Genomic DNA, 23,469 nt, shown 5'->3' with positions numbered 1-23,469 from the left:
GCGACATGAACCTCTTCAATATGCACGGGCTACTACTCTGTGTTGTTAGATGCTACTGAACCATGTCATTGTTGTTGGATATCTATTCTTGAATATTTCCAGCTGAAACTTCATAATTTACATCATGTTTTTCAGGTCAATGGTATGTGGCTTTTATACAAATCTAACAAAGCAGGAGATGGCTTCCTGTCAGCATCACTTGATGGTTTCACTGTGATGGATGATCGTGTTGGTACTGAGGAGGGGTTAAGATTGGCGATTGGAAAGCCGGAGGACATTAGAAATAGTCCAATAAATGCAGCAATTGATTACAAGAACTGGAGCAGAGATTACGTTGATGCCACAAATGACGATGATGTCAAAATAGTTCCTACAATGCTCATTCTTGATGCAAAATTTAGTCAGTCATCATCGTTTATGTCCCTTTGTGTTCAGAGACCACAACTGCTTGTTGCCCTTGATTTTTTGCTTGCTGTGGTTGAATTCTTCATTCCATCCATTGGCGATGTTTTGTCTCATGAAGACGGTGAAAAATCACTAGCTTTAAATATAGTGGATGCAGTTACTCTGGATCAGTCGGTGTACAGGCAACCGTCTGCTGAAATGGCACTCTCCCCTCAAAGGCCTTTAATTGTCGATAATGAGAGGTACAATCATTTCATTTATGATGGTCAAGGTGGAACGTTATATCTCAAAGATGGATGGGGTAAAAATCTCTCTGCTCCTAGCAAGGAGACAATGATATATGTGGCAAATGGGAAAAAGCTTCAATTCAAAAATGTCATTATCAAGGTAATTTTCATCATCTTTCTTAATTAATCTCGGTCTTTGCAATTTATAACTGTCTATCAAGAATAATAAGTATCATATGTTTCCACAGGACGGAAGGTACTTGGATTCTTGCGTTTTGCTAGGTACCAACAGTAGTTACACAGCTTTAAAGGATGATCACGTTTGCTTAGAAGAAATTAATGAGGCTTCTTGTGGACCATATTTAAAGGGCGATGTTAATCAAGAACTCCCTCCAAATAATGCTGTTGTAAGATCCACAGAGTTCACCATTGAGTTGCAGGTTAAGTATTTATTCAGTTTAAGCTTTACTGACCTTTATCTTTTATTTTATTTTAAGATTTTGTCCTCGTTATTTGACTGAAAATCCTAGTGAAGAGAATGTGGAGTTCTAGAGAACCGCGAAAATGTTCGTTAAATATACCAGGGGCAGTTGTCTAGAAGAATTGATGTAGGAGAATATGTCCCAAAGCAGTGACCTCAACTTAGTAGAGAGCATGAATATAATTTAAAAAAAATAGCTCAAATGGCATTGTACGTGAAGCTTCCTAAGTATTACACTTGGGTTTTCTCGATGACTGTACTTAATAAAAGAATTGCATCTCACAAGTTGAAGCATTAAAAGTAATTCTTTTTATCATGTATATATACTCTTCGAAATATTCCTACTCTTAGTATAAATAAAAAATCTTTTGTAAAATTTTGTACAGCCATTACCAATTGTTCTAAAAGCTTAAGTGACAATGGTGCAGTCTAATATTTAAATGTTTTAAAAGGCTAGCTTCTGTCTAAGACTGAAGCCTGAAAATATATAATTGGGTAGGCAAATAAGGGGCCTAGAAAGATTGAACTCAGGACCCTTTGCTCTAATACGTGAGAGCTTTTGCGAGACCACTGCAATTGTTTTAAAAACTTAGGCGGTTAGGTGATGGTTTATTTTGATATTTAATGTTGTAATGTCTCAATTCTAATCTGTAAGAAAGGAAATATGATATCCTTCTTAGAATAAGGAAAAGCAGATTAAGAAATGCTATTAGGATTCATATCCTAATTGATATGGCTACTATTTCAAGTAGGATAAGAATCCTTTCGGGACTCTTCGTTGGGTTGTGAACTGATGCATAGGTCCATCTTCACTAAGGTTTCATACCAACGGAATATTTGAACAGGTATCAATCTTGTGGCCTGCATCAAGTGTTTTCCTAAGAGAAGGGAGATGCTTAACTAGACAGGCTTATCCATATATTGTTAGAGAGCTGAATAAAATAGTATCAATGGTTGTGCCACGTGTCCAAATTCCATTTGTTCTAGTCTTTTGTACAAATGGCCTTGATCAGTTCACACCAATCTGACATGTAAAGAGCTCATAAATGGTTACTTATTGTTAAAACATTATGTTTAATAAAATGAAGCATGATGAAGAATAAGAAGGATTTTTATTAAAAAGCATTATATTTAATAAAATGGGTATGGAGTCTATAGATTTGTTCTTTATTGTGGATTCATCGTCCTACATCGTTGGCATCTGGAGCAATACAAGTTATTCTAGCTGGGCATTTTATTGGCGGGTTTTTTATCCTGTCACCCATTCCATTTATGCTGATTCATTTTGGATGAATTGATTGAACCTTGTGGCTCAATAGAAGGCCATTTGTAAATTGACAAGGAGGCCAGTATGGCACGTCAGATTTTGCCTTTAGAAATGGGCAGAAGTATTTTTAGGTCTGAAAGATTAAACTGGTCTGCAGTTTACTTAGGAGAGAACCAACTGTGCATTGATAATGTCTGAAAGACAAAAGTAGCGATAAGCTAGCCAATTTAAACAACAGGTTCACGAAGTACAGTAAACTCATTCATTCACCGCAATTCTAGCTCACCTGTATTCTGATGTGTAAGATGATCCAGTTCCTTGGTCATCTCCATCTACCTTTTTCCACAAACTCTGTTAGATTGACAGTTGTACTTGTTGCAGGCTATTGGTCCAGAGCTTACCTTCTACAGTGCTTCAAAGGAAGTGGCCGAGTCACAATCACTAATATTGTCTAAGCTTCTGCATGCCCAATTGGATGTACTTTGCAGGTTTGTTCTCTTGTGCAGACTTTTCATCATTTTGCATTGTTTCAGATTGTTTTTACTATTGGCGAATTCATCATGTGCACTTTCTTCACGGTTCTTGATTGTGCTGATTGCACTAATTTCACGTGCAATTAATGTGATATATGATGCAGGCTTGTTATGAAGAATGAGACCATTGAAATGAGTGCAAATGCACTAGGTTTAACTATGGAGAGCAATGGGATCAGAATATTGGAGCCATTCGATACCACTTTAAATTATTCAAATGCTTCTGGGAAGACTAACATTCAGTTATCTGTTTCCGATATATTTATGAATTTTTCCTTCAGTATCTTGAAGCTCTTCTTAGCTGTTGAAGAGGACATATTGGCCTTTCTAAGAATGACGTCGAGGAAAATTACTGTTGTCTGCTCTCAGTTTGACAAAGTCGGAACTATAAGAAGTATGTTGTTTATATTTGAAACTGTCATTCTTTTATATCTTAATACTAAATGCTGCTTTGCAAAATTTCCGCACAAGATTTTGGGGAAATTATTTAAAACCCCCAGAACTTTGTGGATAGTATACTTGTGCCCCTAAACTTTCAACCGTTACACATTACCTTCCTAAACTTTCAATTTGCGACAGCTGCTAACCCTCTGTTATATTATCCATTGGCATGGGTAATGCACTTTTAAGAAGTGTGTAATTTCATCTCATCTTTTTTTATGAACCCTTGAAATCTGTAACAAATAAAAGAAATAAAGGAAATGGAGATAAACATATTAATAAAATTTTAATATCAGAAAAAGTAAATAAGTGATTCTTACCTTACCAAAAAAATAAATAAATAAAAAATAAATGATAGCATTAAAAAGTATAAATTGTTAAAGTTACATGATGAGTATCAAAATTATGTTATTTTACTATTTTATTATTGAGGCAATTTTCCTTTATTTTTTTTTCAAAATATTTTATCAGTTCCATTAACATTTCATAATTTTGTAAAATTTCTTATTCTTTAATATGGTTAGTGATGTTTATTTTTGTGATATAATATTCTAGTTACTTTTTTTCTCTTTTTTTTTTTTTTTTAACAGAAATCGAGGGTAAAAGACAGATTCTTATTAAAAAAACGAGTTGAAAAGTGAAAGTTCAGGGGGAAAATGTGTAACTGTTGAAAGTTCAGGGGCAAATGTGTACTACCTCCAATGGTCAGGAGAGTTCTGTGTAATTTCCCCTAATAATTTTGATGGAAGGTTGTTTAAAGTATCTTCAGATGCCTATACTTAGGTTCTTGCACATTAACAGTTTGGTTGATCTTTCTCTTTATCCTGAAACTCTGTTGCATAGCTCCAACCGAATATCTCCGCCTTCCTATCAATCTAGCAATAGCTGGTTTGACAGGCTTTAGGTAATGGCTAGATTAATTTCAACATATACCGGCCATCAAGTTAAGAGTTTTTACTGGTTCTCAGAGAAAACAGTTCAATGGAAGCCATGGAACCTTGGTGACAAACTCTTCTCTTGGTTTTTCAATGTTGTTCTTCCTTCAACTACGTCATGTAAAGTTTCTGCCAGCTTGATGTGATGACAACATAGTCCACTGTGCTTGTAGTATAAGCGGGTGGCTAGAATAGATAGCTGAATTCTGGCTTCTCACCTAAAGCCGGAAAGTCAATGTAAAATGTGTAATTTCCATGGAAATTTGCCAGATGTCATTACATCTCCAAGATAATTCTGAGGCCTTATTTTGTCACCATTAAAAGTACAGTCACTATATTGGAAGGCAGCTTTGATTAAAGGGACTTAAATGTAATTTGTCCTGAAGTTGCAGTTAATTGAGCAATTGGCTCCCTTGGTGTATTGTGGATGACTTCTTATATTGGCACTAAAAGATAGTAAAGGAGATAGAACAAATCTCAACCCCTATCTTCTAGTCTCTGTTCTTTGGTTGATAGGGAAATAAACGTTATTCTTGCATCTCAATATGTGCTTCCAAGCAATTTTTGGCTTACAGCCAGGAATTCTAGTCTAATTTGCTTTGCCTTGCAGATCCTCAGAATGGCCAAGTGTACATGTTCTGGAGGCCACGTGCACCACCTGGTTTTGCTCTTCTTGGGGACTATCTGACGCCAACGTAAGTGAGAATACTTCTCTGTTTTCTGAGAAGCATTTCCTCTTTCTCGAATATGGGGCTTATTACACCTCACTTGACAGGGAAAAGCCACCTACCAAAGGAGTTATAGCTGTCAATACCAACTTTGCACGAGTAAAAAATCCTCTTTCTTTCCGACTTGTTTGGCCAACTTTGAGTGCTGGAATCAGTTCTGAACAATGGTCAAACGGTAATGAGGGATCACTGAGGAGTATTGTTGATGAGAGAGACACAAGCTGTCATGTCTGGTTTCCTGAAGCCCCTAAAGGTTATGTTGCCCTTGGCTGTGTGGTTTCACAAGGAAGGAAAGAGCCTCCACTATCTTCTGTCTCTTGCATCCTGACTTCTTTAGTCACTCCTTGTCCATTGAGGGATTGCATTACTATCAGATCTGACAATCTGTAAGTGGATTTATTCATTCAGCTCGTCACCACAAGCATATAGATTTACTATTACTCTTTTTGCTAAAGTCAATTCCTGCTGCTAAGAATTAGAAGTCAGTTTGCTTATTTGATACTGCACCATCCTGTTTTAAGGATTCACTGTTTAATCATGTTGAAATATATTTAGTGTTATTAGGAATTAGTAAGTAAGTGAGTCTTAAGTAAGTTTTGGGTGTCTCTCGCTCTACTTCTTGCATGTACTCTTTCAATTAAGTAATAGATATAGCCTTTGGGTATTTTCTCTGTCCCTCTCTCTTAAGATCCTAGAATGTTTACAAGTCATATTTATGGAAGTGTTGTCCCGCATCGCTTGACAACAGGTCCTAAATGCTCTTTATATTCATGTGGTCTCCCTCCACTATTAGCTTAAGCTTTTGGGTTGGAATTTCTAACATGGTATTAGAGCCTTCACTATCCCTTTTGTGAATGTGCATGGTCAAAATTCCCGCGTGTAGTCAAAATTCCATGTGCCGCTCGTTATCTGGCTTGCATGTGAGAGGGCGTGTTGGAAGTATTGTCCTAGATTGCTTGACAACGAGTCTTAAATGCTCTCTATATTCATGTGATCTCTCTCCATCTATCAGCTTAAGCTTTTGGGTTGGAATTTCTAACAATATTTGATTTGATCTGACTAGAGAATCAATTGTTGACCTTGATTTGAAGTCTGCTTCATATTTTGATTGCAGATGCTCATCTACTTTAGCATTCTGGCGTGTTTGCAACTCGGCTGGTACCTTCTTGCCGGCGGATCCTATTACTGGCCTCTTGAACGTAGCATATGAATTGCGTCATTTAATGTTTCCCATTATTGATTCGCCCAGGGCCTATAAAAGCCCTAATACCCAAGCTTCTTCTGGTCATATTGACGCCCCACAACCACAAAGATCAATAGGTGCAGGCTCTTGCCGCCGATTTGAGGTAATTACTGATTTTGAGTTGGTATGGTTGAATCAGGGCTCAAGTTCAGGAAGGGGACTATCAATATGGCGTCCCGTGGTTCCACAGGGAATGGTCTACTTTGGAGACATTGCTGTGCAAGGGTACGGCATACCTCATCCTGAATTTTTAAGATATCAATGTTCTTTCAATGATTATAGTGTTATTCATAATTTGCAACAGATATGAGCCTCCAAGCACCTGCACTGTTCTCTATGATACTGGAGGTGAAGAGCTTTTCAGCACCCCTTTAGATTTTCTAGCGGTTGGTCAGATTAAGAAACAAAGAGGTGTGGAGAGTATCTCCTTTTGGATGCCTCAAGCTCCTCCAGGCTATGTTTCCTTAGGTTGTGTCGCCTGCAAGAGCATGCCAAAGCAATATGATATCAGTGCTCTGAGATGCATTCGCAGTGATATGGTCAGTGGAGCTCAATTTTCGGAAGAAAGTTTGTGGGATACTTCTGGTACCAAAACTAATACGGAACCATTCAGCATCTGGGCAGTTGGAAATGACTCGGGAACCTTTATTGTACGTAGTGGCTTCAAGAAGCCTCCACAAAGATTTGCCTTAAAGCTGGCAGATTCAACAAACAGTTTAGATGATACTGTCATTAATGCGGAAATCAGTACTTTTTCTGCAGCAATTTTTGATGATTATGGTGGTCTGGTCAGATTTCTTATCCCAACTATCTTTAAGAATGCTTACTTAACCTAATTGCAATGGAAGCACTGGCATGTGAGTCCTGATAGGGGATTTTTTATATACCAAGGGTCGATATTTACAGAGTTGGGGCTCTTGCAAAGCATCATTCACCAGGAGCTCCTTGGCTTGAAGTTCAATGAGCCTCAATTTGTAAATTAGTTAGATTGTTAGATATACCTAATGAAAATTTGAAAGACATGCATACCAATGATTTCAAAAAGTTTGAAGGGAAGCCTACTAGCTTATTTCAAGACTTATTTTTTAGGTGATTTTGACAGCCCATTAAAGCTTCTAAAGATGGGAGGGAATAGAAACTGACATCATTTCTTGCACACAATTAAAGGCCTTCTTTTCCCCCTGGGCTCTCCCTCTCCCTCCCTCCTTCCCCATCCCCCCACCCCCTCTCTCCCCATCTGAAAAACCCTCCTGCTTTGTCGGTGTGTGCCTCCACAATGACATTGCTGCATGAAACATTGTTGGTGCTATTTGTATTTGGTTACAGTTTGGCTGCCCTTTCTCATCAATTAAAAATGTGAATTTGTTTCTCTTGTATGGATTAAACTATCTTTTTCGTCTAGTCCTAGTTTGCTAATTTATGTATTGCTGAACTTTTGCAGATGGTTCCCCTGTTTAACGTATCTCTAAGTGGATTAGGGTTCACTTTACATGGAAGAGGAGAGTGTATAAATTCCACTGCCAGCTTCTCCTTGAATGTTAGATCATATAATGATAAATATGAAGCGTGGGAGCCACTGGTTGAGCCTGTTGATGGGTTGCTAAGGTTAGCCATCTTGTACTGCATGTAATCACATGTCAGTCACTGTTTTAAATGCCAGTTGGGACCAGCCGGTTTAACCTGTTCGACCAAGATTGGCCTGGCCTTCAGTTAGGTTCATAACCTTATTCCTTTTGAGATCAGAACCAGTCATAACCGGAGGAAAGGGATGAGGACTTAATCTAAGTTGGTCCTCTTCTGAATCATTGAACATCTTATAGGACTTAATTCTTCATTTGTGTCCTGGCCCCCGAAGAACATCTTAATCTAAATTGGTTTTTTCCCCTTTTGGGGGGGAAACTGGTTCAGTTTTGGTTTGACATTTCTCGGTCCTCTTTGCTGCAATGTTGTTATTGGAATGCTGTCACACTCATTAGCAATATGATCTTCAGTATTTTCCTTCAAACTAATGCTGCTTTATGGTCTGCTGTAGATACCAATACGACCTGAATGCCCCTGGTGCAGCTTCTCAATTGCGTATTGCTTCTAGAAGAGATTTAAATCTAAATGTCTCTGTATCCAATGCCAATATGATCATTCAAGCCTACGCAAGCTGGAGCAATCTAAGCCATGCTCATAAATCCGATAAAGAAGTAGTATTCCTCTTCATTAACTTATCTTCTTTATTCTTTTTTACATAGTTAATGTTTGCTTCACTGATGAACCTCCTGACCAGATTCTCTGTTTTCTTTTTTGTAAAAGAAGCAGCAGAAAGAAGAAGCAGGTTCTTCAACTTCTGGGGGAGGATCTATTATAGGTGTTCATCACAAGAGAGATTACTTCATCATCCCGCGGAATAAACTTGGCCAAGATATTTTTATCCGCGCTACGGAAATCAGGGGACTTCCAAATATTATTAGGATGCCATCTGGGGATATGAAGCCACTAAAAGTTCCTGTATTGAAGAATATGTTAGATTCTCATATGAAGGGAAAACTTGGAGGGAACGTCAGAGCCATGGTGACTGTACTTATAGCAGATGCGCAGGTTAATGTCTTCTACCGACTGTATGGCACGGGTTGATTTAACCTCGAGTTTAAAATAAGTATTTCCTGACAATTTGAAAAAAGAGTTGGCTGCTGGACCAGATATGATGTCTATCAATCTACGGGGGGAACTTGCACCATTAGGAATTTATGACATCGAATATATAGTTGTTACTGATCACACAGTGGTCAAGGAAAAGTATTCCTTCCATATGAGCAGATGTTCACTTGTGTGATCTGTGAAACCTTGGTACTTGCGCGGTGATTGCCTTGAGACATGGAAAACACGAATAGAGTGCCTCAATCATACCGCTGATGCTTTTCTGTATTACCTTTTTGCTTCTGGAGACAAGCTTAATTTTTCGAATATTCTTCATTTTCATTGCTTGTAACATGCATTTACTCTAGATGTGCTCTTTCATTCTGTGTCGTAATTGTCAGCAGCATTTATTCGTAACATAAGTCCTGGGTGCTTGCTCCTTGTTGAGACACCCATGTTTGTGAAATGACCTACCTGATAATTCTCTCTGATTACAGTTGAGTCTGGATGTCTAGAAAACATGAGCAGTGCCTACAGTATCTATAAAGCACAATATTGAGGTGCACCGTGAGTAGATATTAGATTCTTAATGAATCTTCTCAAAATGACTGAAATTCTTTGAGAAATTCTCTGTACTTAAGAGATATATGTTTTATCATGTGGTATTCTGATATAAGAAGAACCAGATTACCTAACTAAAACGAATATTTCCATGCACATATTTACTAAGGTTGCTGATCAGATGGTTTTTTGTTAATGGACCAACAGTTCTTATTTTATCCTTGCATGTACAAGAAAGTTATGTAAAATCTGTTGTTAAATCTTGATCTTTACAAAATATGATCTGCAAATAAGATAAAGGTATTATGTCAAAAAAAGTCCAATCTCACATCTAAGAAGACTTTTTTTTTTTTTTGGGGGGGATTCGATTAAAACTTCTTTTAACGACGACTAGATGTACTTGGAATGCTTAAATAATCTCTAACAATTTCCATAATTGAGCCTAACTTGCAATTATGGGGGACTAAGTTTCTCCAATCTGTAATTAATTCAGAGAAGCCAAATTGGCTGCTTTTGTTGTGCAATCTTGTGGTGTGTAGCTGATGTTTACTAATTGTATTCTAAATTTATTCTATTTACAAAGGCTCTGTTTTTTTAATAAAACTTGTTTTGTAGTTTTGGAAAAGCGGGTTTGTCTGATGTGCAGATTCCTGTGAATACATGGGTTTTTAGCTAGTCCATGAGTGTAATCCTCGGTTTACCTTCATTGAATTTATCTGTCTAGAAACATGTTGTCCGTTCTCCATGGCTTTAACACGAGGAGTGTTTATACCTTCTCATTTATTTCTTTTGTTTCAAGGTTTTGATGGTTATTCCATATGTGTATGCTGATTCTGTTGCTATTCTGCAGATCTTAAGAGTAGAAGGATCAACTTCCAAACAGTATACAGTGACAATTCGCCTTATACAAGACCAAAGCATCTCTAGTGAATCGTTGCTCAAGCAGCAAAGTGCGCGCACACGTGGAATTGGCTCAGAACACTCCTCATCTTCTGATCAGGAGCTGGTCAATTGGGGTGAAATGTTCTTTTTCAAAGTTGATTCCCCTGTATGTATAACATCCCTTTTTGTAAAGCTTTAGCTAGGTTGATGTCCATAATTCCTCTTCTTTTTTCTTCTTTAAAAAAAAAAAAAAAAAGCTTATAGTAGAATGAGCTTCTCAAGAAAGTCAATCTCATAGTTGCATGGCTAGGAATTTCTCACATTATACATGTGTTTGCTAAAGCAGTGGACATATATGGTTAAATCAGTAGAAAACTTGGAAGCGTCTCTCTTATTTGCCTGAACACTGGATACTGGCCTGATCTTCTCTGTAAAGTTGTCAGTCGCGTCACACTGATCACTAGTGCTGTTTATCTTAGTTCCCTTCTTGAGTTAACTTTATTAGTCTGCTTCCACCACGGCTTAGTGTCTTATCTAGAGGATATGATGTGAAGGACTTGAACCTTGTATAATTACTATAAGTTGAGTTTTAAAAGATCAATTTTGAGGAGTTTGATGTTATGCATGTAGATCAAATGATGCTACCAGTTATTTGAGGATTTGATGCAGAGATTATGGAGATTTTGTGAAATGTTGACTCCTCATCTAGAGATATGGCATTATAAATTTCAGCTGTGATTGGCCAAGCTGGTTGTGGGAATTTCACGTGGGAACTGGAGTGGGCAACAGTAAAGATGATTACCTTCTCTGAAGAGATTCTTGGAACTAGTGTATGGATTGAGGCTGAGGTTTTCTTGGACAGAGGCTTGATCTTATATCTCTAGCTACTCTGGGCAAATTCTCCTTCTCTGCAAAGATTGAGAACTTCTTAGCAATAGTCTGCCTGATTGTAGCTTTGAGACCTCTCCATCTGCACTAGTAGTAGAAAAGCTGATATATGACTTCTGTGTTGCAGATGATGTCATTGTTTTGAACAGAATAGGTAGAACTAGATGTGAATTCCAAATGTGAACGCAAAGTTGTAGGATCTTGAATTGTCATTTTGATTAGGTCGAGTGAGAATTTATTGTTATTTATGCTGAGGTCTGCAAATGAAGAATCTGTTTGAGATTAAGACAAAACATAAAAGGACGACTTTGGTAATGTGAGTGCATTTGGCACGAAGGATTTCAGATTTGTTCAATATCTTCCAGAATGTGAGACGCATTGGAATTGTGTCATTGGAGAACGACACTAAAGCTGAGTTGGGTTATTCTTATTGAAATTGAATGCTGGGTAGCCTGATAACAGGATGTGGGCAAATAAAGTGTAGCCTAGGATAAATGAAGCAGATGGCTTGGCTCCAAAAGGAGGCACATTTTTGGTTTTGGAATTACTAAAGTGGAGGTTTGAGTATAAGGAAACCTGGTGGAGGATAAGACCTAGGGAATATTAGTACAGGTGTTCAGGTTTGTTAATATTGACCTGTAGATGGTCTAGTAAGAAGTGTTAAACAGAACTGGAGAGGTGAAGCAGACATAGATAATACTCCCTCTCCATGGCTTGCCTTTACAGCTAAGTGTTTTTGCAATCAAAACATATGTTGATTATTATTTGTCAAATGGGAGTGTTAGGATTGAACCTATATCTCCACCTTGCCTGACTTTTTGACATCATCAGACCATTAGAATGGCTTGCTAAATTCTACTATAGACTTGAGGGATGTCAGTCCTTTTCTTGATATGTTTGCTTCAAGACTACATGGTTCTTTTGATGGCAACTCATACTTTCATTTTGGTGCAGGACATCTACAAGGTGGAACTAACTGTCATTGACACTGGAAACGGTACTACTCTGATTTATATAAACTTTCAAATAATAGAGAAGTGAGATAGAACTGTAGTATTTGTAAGTTGCTTGTTGTGTTTGTCAACTCATATGTACTGTCTCCATGTAACAGCTTATCGTGTTTCTACCGACCTTGTAACATCAAAATTTTAGCTTTACAGAACATTCTGTTTTGTATCAAATAGAAAGTACTTCTTGTAACATCAAAATTTTATCTGTACAAAACATTCTATCAAATAGAGAGTACTTACATATATAACAATTTAAACTAGCATGATTTTTAGTAGCTGATAAAAAAGATTACTGAATTTCAGTAAGTTTGTATTGTAGTCTGGACTAATTATTGCAACCTTGTGGGCCCTTGAAGGTTTAGCATGTGTGAGAGAGTCGCTTGTAACTTGTTTCTTCATGTCACAGGTAATCCTGTTGGGTTCTCTTCATCTCCTTTAAAGCAGGTGGCAGAAAAGATCCCTGACAGCTTAAGCCCATCAGCTTATTTGAATAAATTATCCTGGATGGATTTGTTCTCTGCACAATCAGTGGTAATTTTCTACTCACATGCTTTGATAGGATTTGTTCCAGGTCTCTACCCAATAAGGTTTTTACATGTATGTAAGTGGACAGTGACACAGGTAGTGTTAGGAAGGAGCTTCTAAATTTCGTTATTCTCAATTCTTAATGCAGAACTCAGTTGAAGAAACAAAAGGTCAGAAATTGTGTGGGAGAATAAGGTGTGGCATACTATTGTCTCCAGGATATGAGGTGGAGACTCGGGAGAATTCCTGTATGTCTGGCAAAAAATCTGGATATATCCAAATCAGTCCTTCAAGGGAAGGTCCATGGACTACAGTTAGGCTAAATTATGCAGCACCTGCTGCTTGTTGGCGATTAGGCAATGATGTAATTGCAAGTGAAGTAACTGTTAAGGATGGTGACAGATATGTAGATATAAGGTCACTTGTCACTGTGCGGAACAATACAGATATCACACTTGATTTATGCCTTAAGTCCAAAGCTTTAGATGATAGAACACTTGATGATGCTAGTAGGATTGAAGTGCAGCAATTTGAGGACGATAAAACTGAAAAGCACGAGTTCTTTGAAACAGAGGAGTACAAACCAAGCTCTGGCTGGGTTAGCTCCTCATTTCCACAGGTATAGTCATTCATTATTACATGTCCATCCAATTCAATGTCAAGTAACATCTGTCTCTAATAAATCCAGTCTCTTATAAATTTTGGCTTAATTTGATCTTTTGTATTCTACAACGGGAACTTCAATAGTGAGTCACTGAAATAGGCAGGAGAATGTAATGACAGCGCTCCATCATTTTTTTTATAGCTGACCATAAAGTGGGTGAACCGGTCGAATTGTTATTGTGGCAGTTTAAAAAGAATCTCAGAAGGGAGCCACATCACCACAGTGCTCCATTCTCACTAAATTTTTAAATTAACTAAACCAAAAAAAACAAAGAAAGGGATTAATTACATAGTATGTACCTCTGCATTAATTTATATAGATTATTAATTTGGGTGTACTTTGATATAAATTATTAATAAAAAGTAAATTGGCCCATTGAAAAGTTTTACTTTTACTTTATTCTTAATCCCATTATCTAATTAAAAATATTTCTTTATTTTAATAAAAATCGTAAAAATACAATATTTATTTATTTTTGATAGTTTTGTATGTATTCCAAATCACAATTTTAAACAGAAGTATTATCAATCACTCCATAATTCTGCTAGTATCTGATAATCTGATAATGTTCATGTTAAATTCTGTAGCATAAACTTTATGGGCATAGATTATGCCAAAAATAATAATAATAATAATAATAATAATAATAATAATAATAATAATAATAATAATAATAATTCTATTGTTGAACACAAAACCTCAGTATATCTTTTTGGCCATAAAATCAAGGTACATTCCAACAATCACTTTTCGCATGTTCCAGCTGTTCACACAATTTACTTCTACTTCTGATTATGGTTTTACAATTTCATCCTTGGTCTTTATGTCATCTTGTCCCAATTGATGATCATCTACAAATTAATGCAGGAGAATTTAATGTCCGAGTCACCACCGGGTTGGAATTGGATCGATGACTGGCATTTGGGTAAGATGTCAGTAACTACTGCTGATGGTTGGGTTTATGCCCCTGATGTTGAAAGTCTGAAGTGGCCAGAGTCATGTGATTCTCTTAAATCTGTCAATTATGCTAGGCAAAGAAAATGGGTCAGAACCAGAAAGAAAGTATCAGGTCATCAGAAACTGGAGATCTCTCTTGGACAATTGAGTCCTGGAGACGCTGTCCCTCTCCCTCTCTCAGGATTAATTCAGTCAGAATACTATGTGCTGCAATTAAGGCCTTCCAGAATACATGATTCCGATGAATATTCCTGGAGTTCTGTGGTGAATAAAATAGAGGATTCTGGTGAACCAAAAGGAATTTCCGAAATACGTGTTTCAGCACTGGCTGAATCTGATGAACTGTTGTATTGCACCCCACTAAACGGAACCTCTTCAAATGGATCCCAAAAACTATGGTTCTGTGTAAGCATACAAGCAACAGAGCTTGCCAAAGACATTCATTTGGATCCAATTCAGGATTGGAACATTGTGATCAAAGCTCCATTGTCTCTAACTAATTTTCTTCCTCTTGCTGTGGAGTTCACTGTTCTTGAAATGCAAGCTGGTGATCAGTCAGCTGCCTGTGCAAGAGGGATGCTTTGTCCTGCTGCACCTGTAAATGTGTACAATGCAGACATAAGAAACCAATTGTTCCTTTCATTGCTGCCGCAAAGAGGATGGTTACCAGTGCATGTAAGACATCACCTTAGCCTCTACATATATATGTAATATCTTTATTCTCTATTTCTCTGAGAATATGTATGCATGATTTTCTTAGGATATGATGACCTCTTACTCCATCCACTTCTGACACTGCCTTTACAGGAAGCTATTCTTCTTTCTCATCCACGTGGAGTGCCAGCAAAAACAATGAGCTTAAAAAGTGCTACTAGTGGCAGGTCAGAGAGCAAATTTCAACCTTTTTGTTATGCAATGCTTTTTTGATGGAACCACCTTTTTCTAGGTAGCCTCATGCATTATGATACTGTTTTCTGCAGGATTGCGCAAATTATTCTCGAGCAAAATTATGAAAGAGAACAACCCATGCTGTCAAAAGTGATTAGAGTGTATGCTCCTTACTGGTTTGAAATCTCCAGATGTCCGCCTTTGACATTGCGATTTATAGATATGGGAGGGAAGAAATCTACCAGGAAATTTGCTCTTCCTTTTCATTCTAAAAAGAGCAATGAAAAAGTTTTCGAGGAAATAGCAGAAGGCGAAATATATGATGGTCACACTATTGCCTCTGCTTTGAATTTCAATATGTTGGGCCTATCAGTGTCTTCTTCTGGTGAAGGGCACTTTGGACCTGTGAAAGATCTTTCTTTGCTCGGGGACATGGTATTCTAACGTACATAGAAACCCTTTTTGTGCTTTTTGAAGATCGTCTTCTTGCTTACTTTTTCTCTTGGTCCTCAGGATGGATCACTGGATATTGACGCCTATGATGCTGATGGGAAGTGTGTGAAGCTTTTTGTATCTACAAAACCATGCCCCTACCAGTCCATTCCAACAAAGGCAGGCATCTTTTCCTTAATTCTTTGGTGTATTTCATATGTTGTTTTCCTTTTTTACCCATTTTGCAAGTGAAAGGAGTGAGAAACATAATATTGAATGAGATCTTTTACTATATCTGCATTCTTTTTTTTTTTTTTTTTTTTTTTTTTTGCAGGTCATCTGCATCCGACCATTTATTACTTTCACAAACAGACTGGGTCAGGATATCCTGCTTAAGTTAAGCTGCAGAGATGACACAAAGGTTCTTCGTGCATGTGATTTTCGAGTCTCCTTCCCTTATCATGATGACAATGGACCTAATAAACTCCAGGTTAGTATCCGATTCCAGCCCTTATTACTGTGTAGCTCTGGTAGATTTTGCCCTGAAGAGGATGCTGACCTTTGACATTCCCTTACGGTGCAGCTTTCTCGCCACAGTGACACAAAGTACTGATTGCATTTCCCCCTCCCCTTTGATTTAGCTTCATATTATGATGTGGCTTGTCTTACTTCTGGAGTTGCTAGTAAATTGAATCCAAAAGAGTGAGCAATAGTACCACTTATCAGTTTGTGCCTGATGAAAGCATTTTGATGCATGTTCAGCTCTACCTGCCTGCATGCAAAGTCTACTTATTGCAGTCTAGAAGGAGGAATTTGCTGCAGATGGAGAGCATTGAAAACCATCATGTCATGATAAATGAAGCTTTTTTTCTTTGGTAACATGGTGAAATAAAATGGAAAAACTGATGGTATTTTAGATGTAGTGATGATGAAAGGGCCTAGAGTTCAATCTTTTAAGAAGAGTCCATGTGCCCATGTATGAAATTTTTTTGCTTTTACTGATTCATAGTCTCTTTTTGCGCATGAAACATATAATTCCTTGAGAAATTGATCAATTTAGTATTACTATATTTCTAGGTTCGATTAGGAGATACTGAGTGGTCATATCCAATTCAAATCACAAAAGAAGATACCATTTCATTGGTTCTGAGGACACAAGCTGGCATTCGGAAGTTTGTGAAAACAGAGATACGCGGCTATGAGGAGGGATCGCGGTTTATTGTTGTGTTCCGTCTCGGGTCAGCATTTGGTCCAATCAGGTAGCTTTTCACTATTGAACTAATTTAGTGAACTAACTTATAAATGAAGACATTCTATATGTTTTGGCTTTCTAACCATGTAGCTTTTGGGAAATGCTGTCAGTCTCTTTTGGTTGCACTGTGTTGTAGTTGACCTATGAAAGCTATTCTTGGCTTGAATAGGATGGAGAACAGGACAGGAGATAAAAAAATCAGCATCCGCCAAGCTGGATTTGATGAGAATTATTGGATTCAGATGGAACCTTTCTCCACAACAAATTTCTCTTGGGAAGATCCGTATGGCCAGAAATTTATTGAAGCTAAAGTGGATGAAGGTAGCAGTGGAATTTGGAAATTTGATTTGGAGGAGTCTGGACTTCACTTGGTAGAGCAGGGGGAGCTGAAGATGAAATTTCATGTTTTTGAGATGGTTGATGTCAAGGTTGGGAGGTTTATAGATGACAAAACATCAAATCTAGATGAAAATATGCTTGTCACATCTACAGGAAATCAAGGAAGTACTCAATTGCCAGCAAAAAAGCAGAATGAAGTGACTCCTCTGGAGCTTATAGTGGAATTGGGAGCTCTAGGAGTTTCTCTTATAGACCATAGGCCAAAAGAGTTGTCATACATGTACTTGGAGAGGGTCTTCATATCTTATTCAACCAGCTATGATGGGGGGACAGCAACCAGGTTAGAGAATATTTGTATCTAAAATAGCCGTATATTGCTTGTTTCATAGTTGTAGGATTTAGGCATGTCATGCCCCTTGCCCCTTTTCGAAACCAGTGCTTCAGCCTGAAGATTACGGCTGCGTTTGGTTCAGCATTTGCAATGGGCTTTGAGGGGCTGTTTGGTTCAGCATTCCCAAGGGGCTTTCAGCCCCGAAAGCCCCTTGGGAAAAATTTCAGCCGTTTGGTTCAGCATTTTGAGGTATACTTGGGGGAATGCTAGCATTTGGAATGCTCTGGAATGCTGAAAGCCCAAAGCAGGTGGGGACCTGCTTTGGGCATTCAGCATTTTCGGAATGCTGAAGGAGGGTTTAATGAATTTTTTTTCTTCCAATATTGCCCTCACTGATAATTGAGTTTTCTTGTTTTACCCTCATCGTCTTCCTTGTCTCCCTCGTTTCTTCAAGACCAAAGCCCAGCCGGCGGAGCTCAACCAGCTGGAGCTGGTCACGCACACACGGACGTCGCCACACACCGCCGTGGCCACACACCACCGTCGCCCCACGCCGCCGTGGCCACGCACCACCGTCGCGTGGGTCGCGACCTCAGCGGCGTCGCCCGGGTCGCGCGACCCACGCGACGGGCCGAGCACCGGTCGCCACGCATCGCCGTTGCGTGGGTCACGGCCTCGGGGCGGCGTCGCGCGACCTACGCCACGGGGCCGAGCAGATCCGGTCGCCACGCACCACCGTCGCGTGGGTCGTCGGGAGGCGGCGCCGCGACCCACTCCACGGGCTGAGCGGTGCTCGCCGCCTGTGATCCGGTTGCCACGCACCGCCGTCGCGTGGGTCGCGGCCTCGGCGGCGTCGCGCGCGACAGCCGAGCGGGTGCTCGCCGGCCGATCCGGCGCCCGAGGCCGCGCGACCCACAGACGGCGGTGCGTGGGTCGCGCGACCCGTCGCCTTCCCACCACCACGACCCCACCGGCCGCCCCCCACAGCCACCCGCCGCCTCCCCCACCACGCCCATCGGCCGCCTCCCCCACTCGCTCCCCTCCTCTGCGTCAAGAACATCTCCTCCTCCTTTTTCCTTTTCTTTTTTTCTTTTTTCTTTTCTTCTCAAAGCTATTTTGCAAAATGCTATACCAAAAAAGAACTCTCAAACACTTCAGCATTCACCAAATGCCCATTCTTCTAAATATACTTGGGGAAATGCAAAGCCATTTCCCCAAAGTTGAACCAAACAAAGCCCCGAGTCTAATGCAATGCTGAAAGCCCAAAGCTATTTGGGAGAATGCAGCTTGTGTTTGGTAAAATTTTTTGCAAATGAACTTTGAGTTGAACGTGCGTTTGGTAAAAAAACATTTGGAAATGGCTTTATGGGTATTATATTTTCTTTTCTTTTTTTTTTTTTTTGGAAAAATCAGGTAAACCCTTCGCCGGACCGGCGAGGGCTGCGGGCCGCCGGCGAGCCAGATCTGCGCCGGCGGCCGTTGGCCGAGGTCGCCCGAGGTCGGGCGACCTCCGGCGAGGGTCACGCGACCCTCGGCGAGGGTCGCGGAGGTCGCCCGACCTCGGGCGACCGGAGGGTCGCGCGACGAGGTCGGGCCGCCGAGGGTCGCTCGACCCCGGGGGCCGCGCGACCCAGGCGACCGCCGCCCGGGTCTCGCGGCCGCAGCGAGGGTCGCGCGACCCGGCGACCGCCGCCTAGGGTCGCGCGAGGTCGGGCGACCTCCGGCAACCTCGGCCCGACGGCCGCCGGCGCGCCAGATCTGGCTCCGCCGGCGGCCGCAGCCCTTCGCCGGCCGGCGAAGGGTTTAGCTGATTTTTCAAAAAAAAAAAAGAAAAGAAAAGAAAATATATATATACACATTATACCCATCAAAAGCTCATTGCAAATGTTCTTCTTACCAAACACACATTCAACACAAAGCTCATTTGCAAAATTTTTTTACTAAATACTATCGCATTTTTCCCAAGTAGCTTTGGGCTTTCAGCATTTGCATTGGGCTCAAGTCCATTGCAAATGCTGAACCAAACGCAGCCTCAAGGCTGGTCTCCACCAGCCTTGAGCTTTCAGCATTCCCAAGGGGAAACTTTCACTTGAAAGCTCCTTGGGAATGGTTGCCAAACACCCATTTTTTGGGTGAAAGGGCTTTGGGGCTTGGATGGGCTTTCTAAATGCCCATCCAAACGCACCCTACACTACCTAATGACAAGTAAATGAGAAATCTTTAATTCTTTGTGCAGTGATATGCAAATTTAAAGAGCAATGCCTAATCGCATATTTCAAACTGTCATTTATTCTTTTATTTTTTTTGGTGGGGGGGGTGGTGTAGTTAAGCACGTTGATACAGCAAGTGAATATGAATTTGTGGATGACCATAATGCATGTTGCAACCACTCTCTGGAAGTAGTGAATTTCAAGGAAGAAACATTTTTTAGTATGGTATTGTAAATGCAATCTATTGAAGATGGATGATGCTGATTTTTCTTTTAGCAGAAGAAAAGAAAGAGTTAAAAGACATTCATCTGATGCTTGCTTCCAGCAGCCTTTCTGAATATTTAAGTATACCTTCGACTTCGGAAAACTTAATTAGCATATTTTATTCGTGAGGAGGATAATATGAGTGAATTTTAATTGTTATATATTATTCTGCTTTGAACAATTGCCAAAATCTTAGCTTTGGGCGAAGAAGGTCCTTATTTGGGGTTTGTTTTCCAGATTCAAGCTCATTCTGGGGTGCTTGCAGATTGACAACCAGCTCCCTCTAACTCTTATGCCTGTGTTGTTAGCTCCGGAGCAGGCCACTGACTTGCATCATCCAGTATTCAAAATGACTGTTACAGTTTGCAATGAGAACCCTGATGGCATTGTGGTCTATCCACGTGTACAGATACGGGTAATGTTGAATGCCTATGTGGTAAGACAACATTGAAGCAGATATTGTCAATCTGATGCCAGTCTAAATTGACATGACAGGTGACGGATAAGTGGTGGAGGCTCAATATCCATGAACCTATTATTTGGGCTTTGGTGGATCTGTACAGTAACATCCAGATGGACCGTTTGCCCCAAACTTCTAGTGTCACACAAGTTGATCCAGAGATACAAGTCAAGTATGATTCTCTTGTGTAGCTAGTAATATGGATGTCTCATACAGTTAGGAAAAGGATAACTCTAGATGCACAGTTGAATGCCACCTAATTTTCTAAATCTGATTTGGAATCGTCTCCTACAACATTGCATAATCATATATGACATCAAAACGCATGTTCTCCATTTTTGCTTCTGTTTCTCATTGATGAAGTGGTGATACTTGCTGGGTCATTTTGTGGGCATAGCATACTGAATTTTGTTAACGTTGACATCCTGGTTAGGACACTGCCTTGATCGAACTAGGTTGCTATGTTGATATGGATTCTTCAGTTCCATATCAATTTTGGAAGGATGACTGTGATGAATGCAATATTGGAAATAGAAGGGCACACAAGAATCTAATTGTCTTTGGTAGAGAATACTTATAGCTATGCACCTGTAGTGTCATATGCATCTATCTGTCAGGGGATTTACGACTACTACTGTGCTGACTTACCCGTTGGCAATCATTATTAAAAGGAATTAGCAAAGCCTCCTGGCTGTCTCATTTGAGACATGAAGGCAGATTTTAGTGATCTGAATCTATGATAATAAGGACTCAAGTGTATACTGGTTTCTCTGTCCTTTGTAGTATGCGAAAAGAATATCTTCAGGAATCAAATATCATCACTCAGGTTTCAAATCACCAATGGTATTAGCCAAGAAAGCCCTCTGGAGCCACGAGTCATTGAGTTTCCTTCAAAATGGCAGCCCTTAAATTTCTGCTTGCTTCTTTCCATCCCCGTGGATCATAGTATGACATTTTCATAGTAAAAATCTCATCATCAGTTAAAGGCCACAATCAGTCCATGCATCATACGAATTGGGATGTGGACAGATCACTGACTTCCTGTTGTTATCAATATGGTCCATCCCTGTATCATTGAGATGCAAGGACTTTTTACTGTACATCTCTGTAATTTCAGGCAGTCTAATTTCCTGTCCCATCAAAATTCTTATTGGTAGATCCAAACCTTTTTGCTGAATACCAATTGGTCAATGTTATAGTATATCTTAAAAACTGATTTCATTATTCTAGCTACAGTAGCATTAGTCATGAAGAATGGTATCTTTTATGGTGGCATCTTCATTTTCTCATGCAGAGTTGCATATCCCCTACCCCATGACAAATCCTTTGTTGGTTGATCTGAAGATTTCTAGCATAATACCCAACTATTGGGCCTGTCGCAACCTCATAATGAAGCTCAGAACTTCTCCAATTTGCTTACTATTCCAGTAGACCTCCCTTCTCTACATGATAGACATTTTCTTTTACTAACATTCAACTAAGTGATGCATAATTTTCCCTTGAGAAAGAGGATCCGATTATTCAAATATTACTTTCTTATAATGAAGACTATTGAAGAGATACGTAATCGTAGTCTGTCTCTTCTACCAGTTCAATAGATATTTCAGAGGTCAGACTGAAGGTATCGCTAGAGACAGCACCTGCTCAGAGACCTCATGGTGTTCTGGGGGTCTGGAGTCCCGTCCTGTCTGCTATTGGAAATGCATTTAAAATACAGGTGAGCTTGATTCCCAATAATAATTGATCCTTATTATTGTATTTCCTGTGCTTTCTCATGAGGTGATGCTAGATCGTTGGTCTTTTTAGTAGCACTTTGGCCTATGGAATATCCAGCTTTTTGCATGTCATGTTAATACTTCCACATGTCGGTTCTTAGACAGTTAAATGTCGATGAAGTACCAACAATTGTTGGTCATGGTGGAGTGTCCATGGGACTAAGATTATGAAATTGATCAGTTTTAAAGCTCCATTCTTGTCGTGACACTGAACCAATCCTAATCTCGTTCTTTTTTTTTTCTTTTTTCTTTTTTCTCCAGCTGCATCTGAGGAGAGTTATGCGCAAAGACAGATTCATGCGCAAAAGCTCTATCCTTCCTGCTATTGGAAATCGTATTATGAGGGACTTGATACATAATCCTTTACATCTGTTGTTTTCAGTAGATGTACTTGGGATGGCGAGTTCAACATTGGCCTCTCTTAGTAGAGGGTTTGCTGAGCTTTCAAGTGATGGTCAGTTTCTGCAATTACGTTCAAAGCAGGTAATTACTTCTCACTGATGATTTATATCAGTTACTTTCCTAAACTGAGCTCATCACTGTATGTTGGATTAGGTACGATCAAGGAGAATCACTGGGGTGGGTGATGGAATTCTTCGGGGGACAGAAGCCCTAGCACAAGGTTTTGCTTTTGGGGTGTCTGGTGTGGTGACAAAGCCTGTGGAGAGTGCGAAGCAGAGTGGTCCTCTAGGACTTGCTCATGGGGTCGGACGTGCTTTCCTTGGGATTGTCGTTCAACCACTCAGTGGAGCATTGGACTTTTTCTCAATGACTGTTGATGGAGTAGGGGCAAGCTGTGCCAAATGCTTGGAAGTTTTAAATAGCAAGACTAGCTTCCACAGAATCCGAAATCCTCGAGCTATCCGCACTGATGGCATTCTGAGAGATTATTGTGAGAGAGAGGCACTTGGTCAGGTAAAAAATTAATGCCTTCTTTTATCCATGTCATCTGTCTTGATTGGAAATGGCGAAGAATAGGCTATACCTACACTTATAACCTGTTTAGGCAAATGGCTGTCTAATATCAAAGCATGGTCAAAGGTTCAAATTCCAATGTTTCCCCGTATTGTCAGTTTCTCTCATTTACTGTTCTTGTGGTCAAATCTGCTGTTGTTTGTGTTATGCACTTCTGTCCACATGTCATCT

At 39.7% G+C, this 23,469-nt stretch overlaps 1 protein-coding gene across 2 annotated transcripts in view; it reads left to right on the top strand.

The window, feature by feature from the left end:
- Window positions 1-23,469, top strand: part of LOC104441975 — a 52,096-nt gene that overhangs the window by 23,779 nt on the left and 4,848 nt on the right. Inside the window, exons 32-58 of one of the 2 annotated variants that reach the window (XM_010055256.3) lie at window positions 136-792; window positions 881-1,072; window positions 2,762-2,868; window positions 3,018-3,307; window positions 4,900-4,984; window positions 5,065-5,403; window positions 6,132-6,485; window positions 6,565-7,048; window positions 7,702-7,865; window positions 8,293-8,452; window positions 8,568-8,846; window positions 10,297-10,494; window positions 12,171-12,213; window positions 12,633-12,757; window positions 12,900-13,370; window positions 14,283-15,047; window positions 15,180-15,253; window positions 15,353-15,695; window positions 15,774-15,872; window positions 16,027-16,182; window positions 16,770-16,951; window positions 17,114-17,623; window positions 20,326-20,503; window positions 20,584-20,720; window positions 22,139-22,265; window positions 22,585-22,806; window positions 22,879-23,238. In XM_010055256.3, the coding sequence (XP_010053558.2) occupies window positions 136-792; window positions 881-1,072; window positions 2,762-2,868; window positions 3,018-3,307; window positions 4,900-4,984; window positions 5,065-5,403; window positions 6,132-6,485; window positions 6,565-7,048; window positions 7,702-7,865; window positions 8,293-8,452; window positions 8,568-8,846; window positions 10,297-10,494; window positions 12,171-12,213; window positions 12,633-12,757; window positions 12,900-13,370; window positions 14,283-15,047; window positions 15,180-15,253; window positions 15,353-15,695; window positions 15,774-15,872; window positions 16,027-16,182; window positions 16,770-16,951; window positions 17,114-17,623; window positions 20,326-20,503; window positions 20,584-20,720; window positions 22,139-22,265; window positions 22,585-22,806; window positions 22,879-23,238 (7,101 nt within the window). Of the gene's footprint in view, window positions 1-135; window positions 793-880; window positions 1,073-2,761; window positions 2,869-3,017; window positions 3,308-4,899; window positions 4,985-5,064; window positions 5,404-6,131; window positions 6,486-6,564; window positions 7,049-7,701; window positions 7,866-8,292; window positions 8,453-8,561; window positions 8,847-10,296; window positions 10,495-12,170; window positions 12,214-12,632; window positions 12,758-12,899; window positions 13,371-14,282; window positions 15,048-15,179; window positions 15,254-15,352; window positions 15,696-15,773; window positions 15,873-16,026; window positions 16,183-16,769; window positions 16,952-17,113; window positions 17,624-20,325; window positions 20,504-20,583; window positions 20,721-22,138; window positions 22,266-22,584; window positions 22,807-22,878; window positions 23,239-23,469 lie in introns of both variants that reach the window. The other variant, XM_010055255.3, reaches the window with a different exon arrangement.

Source organism: Eucalyptus grandis, chromosome 4 (assembly GCF_016545825.1).
Source record: "Eucalyptus grandis isolate ANBG69807.140 chromosome 4, ASM1654582v1, whole genome shotgun sequence".
Classification (NCBI taxonomy): domain Eukaryota; kingdom Viridiplantae; phylum Streptophyta; class Magnoliopsida; order Myrtales; family Myrtaceae; genus Eucalyptus; species Eucalyptus grandis.
Note: the sequence above shows the minus strand (reverse complement) of the source record. Positions and strands in the feature narration are given on the sequence as shown.